General features: G+C 42.2%; 1 protein-coding gene across 1 annotated transcript; it reads right to left on the bottom strand.

Moving 5' to 3' along the window:
• Positions 1–2,567: 2,567 nt before the first annotated feature.
• LOC108601308 lies at positions 2,568–3,534 on the bottom strand. The gene has a single exon (XM_017989208.2). It carries the CDS (start codon positions 3,425–3,427, stop codon positions 2,750–2,752), a length of 678 nt encoding a protein of 225 aa, XP_017844697.1. The 5' UTR covers positions 3,428–3,534; the 3' UTR covers positions 2,568–2,749.
• Positions 3,535–4,032: the final 498 nt, after the last annotated feature.

Raw genomic sequence — 4,032 nt, 5'->3', positions numbered from 1 at the left:
GTGTCTTCGCCTTGCTGTTTATAATAAAATCATTCAAGTTTTGAGTTTACCACTTAAATAACAACGTGCAGTGGAGTGGGTGGCATCAAAACTAATACAAAGTGGGCTGAAATTACAACGCAACTTTATTAGAGCTTTCGCCCAAAGCATTGCAATTTTTGCAATTTTTTATTGTACACTGCTATTTATCAAGTATTTTGTTTGCTGCTTTTACAACTAACCATTTGCTGTGCTCAAAGCGCGCTGCCATTTGCAGCGTTGCACAAATTTCGCTGGCAGCATTCTACTTAGCTGCTGCCACAAATAAAATGCAACAGCAAAAGCGAAAACAAATTGTTGTGTTTGCTTGCGATTTATTTTCATGTGATAAGCTTTAAGAACATGCTAAAGATTTAAAAGTGTAATTAACTTCAAACTAAACGCTGATATAATAAGCAATTAGTTGAATTGAAGCGTTTTCCACGAAAAGCAATTGAACTACTTTGCAAACAGTTTGTCAATGCAAATGCTACGATTCCCACTCAAAATTGGCTGCTATTAAATATAAATAATGTAACTAGGCCTAGTTTTGCTAAGCGCTTGACTGTTATTTAATTTAAACTAGTTCACTGTAGCTTTGCTTGACCTCAGCTGTGGCTTGAAACTTAGTCAAGACATTTCATGAGTTATGCACGTCTCGGACAACTGGGGAATTTGATATGAAAATGGTTTGTCTAATCTTTGAGCTGTCCCCAAGGCAAAAAGCAAAAAGGGTATGCTGAGTGTTATGTATCTATTGTCAACTTATCGCTGTAGAAATTCAAGGCTGCTCGGCCTCGAGCCTTCATCGTAGACTTATGACAGTTGCTGTCTTGCTGCTGCTGCTGCCTTTGAATTTTGCATATGCCAGACTGGACAACATCAAAACGAACTTGCAGACACTGTGACATTGAGTTAAAGTCACGCTGACAGCTTAGCATATGTCAAAGTATGGGCGCAATTTGCATTTGGCACATATGGCAGATTTCGTACAGAATTTAGAGCACAGCTAAACTATGATTAAAATTTAGCTATACGCTGTGCTTATAATATTAATATATAATTTATTTTCTAAAATCGCCTGTGTCTGCTGTGTTTATGAGCAAAACTTCGTTATGAACTAATTGCATTGGCAACAAGCGGCTAGGCAAGGCGGAATCTCGGTGATGCGCAGCGCGCGCGCAGGACACACAGCAAATGAGGCAGAAAGCGTGGCATACTTTTTGGCGCTGTTGTTGGCCCAAGCGTCTCGTCTCGCTTGTGTGTATGCTGGTGCGCAAATACTTAAAGGCAAGACAAACCATGTCAATGACATTTGACACGTGACCCTTTTTTAACAGCACAAACACAGAGGGAGACGCGCGCAAAGTAGAAAGAGGGACCGCAAGCTACCATAAAGCCATAACCATAAACATTTAGACGAAGCATCGCCAGCTTCAAGAGTTTTACTTGCACTGCTGGCTGACTGGCTGTTGTTGTTATTACCGCCGCTTGCTAGTTGGGGTCGTTTCAACGTGATTAGATGCGATTGTGCGCGCAATTGAGCGAAATTGATGGCAATGCTATTAAAAGGTATGTCCTTGTCCCACACTACGCTGCATTGGTTCCACTAAAGTCGCCATCATCGTTGTTCATAATTAATTTTCTACTGAATTTACTTTCATAGCATTTCGGTTAGCTGCTGAGTGCCGACACACACACACAACCGAAACTCACAGGGCACTTTTCCAATAGCTGAGCTGCTGCTTCGCTGTTGGGCACATAAAAGTTATTTCAGCTGCGGCATTTATTTTAATTTGAAAACTATTTTCACGTCGCTGCCGTCCCTTGCCGCCAATGTCTCAATGTGCCCACGCTTATGCTCATTATTTTCGCATGACTTTCGTTGGTTTTTATTGCATAAGTCAGCGGCCGCATTGCGTATACGCAGCTTTTGTAGAGCAACCACTACTATTTTCATTATAATTTGTATATGGCGTGCTAGATTTGCCAGCGCGCTACCAAAAGGGGGCAGCCAGCAGCAGCAAAATCTGTTATTAATATTAGCACAACGCGCTTTGGCTTAATGGCAACATAATTGTATACTCTATGCGCTACCTTTTTGCACTTAGAAAAATTACTTAGCAATTTAATACGGCAATTTGGGCATAAGCCAGCATAACGCCATAATACGCAACTGCTGCATAAAAGATTAAAAAGAATATGAAGTAGTAGCATAGTTTTAGTTCATAGTTGGATAATATTTGCTGTGCAAAAGATGTGATATTTAATGGGAATATTCAAATACTCAGCGTTGTTAAGCTGGCAAATTATTTGCACGAAAATATTTTGGCTTGGCCCCCATACCGGGGCCAGTTCCGGCCCAGTTGAGGCTCGCAGCAATAGATTAAAGAACTTAACAGTTCGGCAGCACACTTGGCGTGTGTGGCACACATTTCACTTTAGCTGCTGCTGCCAAAGCGGGCGGACAGCATTTTTGTTCAATTTTGCTTGTGGCCCAACAACAGCAACAAAAGTTCGCGCAGCAGCAATTACGTTTGATTGGTTAGTTAAGTTTTTATGTTTAATTTTTTTTTTACTTTGACTATGATTTATGGAATTCACTTTAGCGCAAGGACAAAACTGTTCATGCGGCATATTAAATGCGTGCGCGAATGGTAAATGAATTAATACAAAAAATATATAATAATGTTTGAAAGTTCACAAGAATTTTTGGCGCAACGTTTACGATTTAGTCTTGTTGCTCAGCGCTTTTAAGTTGCTGCTGCGCTCTGGCATCGCTTTCACGTAGTATGGCCGAGTAGATAAGTAGAAACTGACAAAAGGTAACGCTTGTGGCCTGCTCACCCACAATGAGTGCCATTAGCTGCTTGGCTGCCAGATGCGTTTGCGGCACCGCGAGTTTCTCGAGTGCCAGCTTGAGCTGTGAAAGCGTCAGCAGGTTATCGCCATCGCAATCAAAAAGTTTGAAAGCAGCAAATGCATCGCGTATTTCGTCGGGCTCAAAGAAGCGTTGGTTTGTCGACCTTGTCTTGGTATATTTGGGTATATCCTCTTCGCTGCTGTCCGTGAGCAGCAAGTGCTGTCCTTCGAGCAGCACGCATAGTGACAAGCATTTGGCCACGTCTGCCTCGTTCTCATCATGCTCCTGCAGCCTTGTGGTCAGGTCTATAACTTTGGCATCGAAGTCCACTTCCAGCGTATTAATGGTCGTTGTAGACACCTGCTGACGTCGGCTGTGCCACGCCTTGCAAATGGTTTCAAACGACTCGCATGAGGTAAACGGCGCGCAGAGTGATGTATGGGACAAAGTGTCTGGCAAACTGCAGGCACTTGGTTTTTTCTCTATGCGGCTATCGCCCACGCCGTGGGTGTCATCTTTTTGAATAATGCCTTCATTTGTATTCATTTTATAGTCCAAGAAGTACACTAGAAATTTGATAGGAACAACAATATAACGAAATGTGTAACTACGAGTAGTGCTCAAACTAAAATTTCAAAACATATATTGACAGCTGAGACCCCAAAGCGTAGCTATTTATGTTTCAACTTTAAATTAGCAAATAGTTTTTTTTTGTATGCTGCCTATTTATTCAATTAGCTGCTTGGCAAAATATTTGCTTGATAGTTGCCCTCGATACTTTGGTCTGGCACACGATTGGAATATTTTATTTTTGGTTTTTTGAGTTTGTATGTCAGGCAGCTCTCTCTGCTCCAGTTCACCAAGTCGGCAGCTGTAAATTAATGACTGCGGAGTGCTGTTGGGTTTGGAGGATACTGTTAACATGCCATGGCCATAAACAGTTAATTAAGCTTTTATTGGTTACTCTCTTTTTTGTGCGGCTCTGACATTTCACGTTTTATTTGTCAAGCAGCAGGCCAAAAAACTGACGACCATAAACGGTCACTCACCCAGGCGACCAGCCCCCAACCCCCAACCCCCCTCAGTACGCGCCCAAGCAGCTGAGCTATTTTTCCTCGTGCGCCGCCTGAAGGTAAACCACGTTATTTGTA

Source organism: Drosophila busckii, chromosome 3R (assembly GCF_011750605.1).
Source record: "Drosophila busckii strain San Diego stock center, stock number 13000-0081.31 chromosome 3R, ASM1175060v1, whole genome shotgun sequence".
NCBI lineage: Eukaryota > Metazoa > Arthropoda > Insecta > Diptera > Drosophilidae > Drosophila > Drosophila busckii.
This window is presented reverse-complemented; position numbering and strand designations above follow the sequence as displayed.

Coding starts and splice junctions, on each gene's coding strand:
- LOC108601308 (XM_017989208.2), bottom strand. CDS start 3,427: ATGAATACAAATGAAGGCATTATTCAAAAAGATGACACCCACGGCGTG.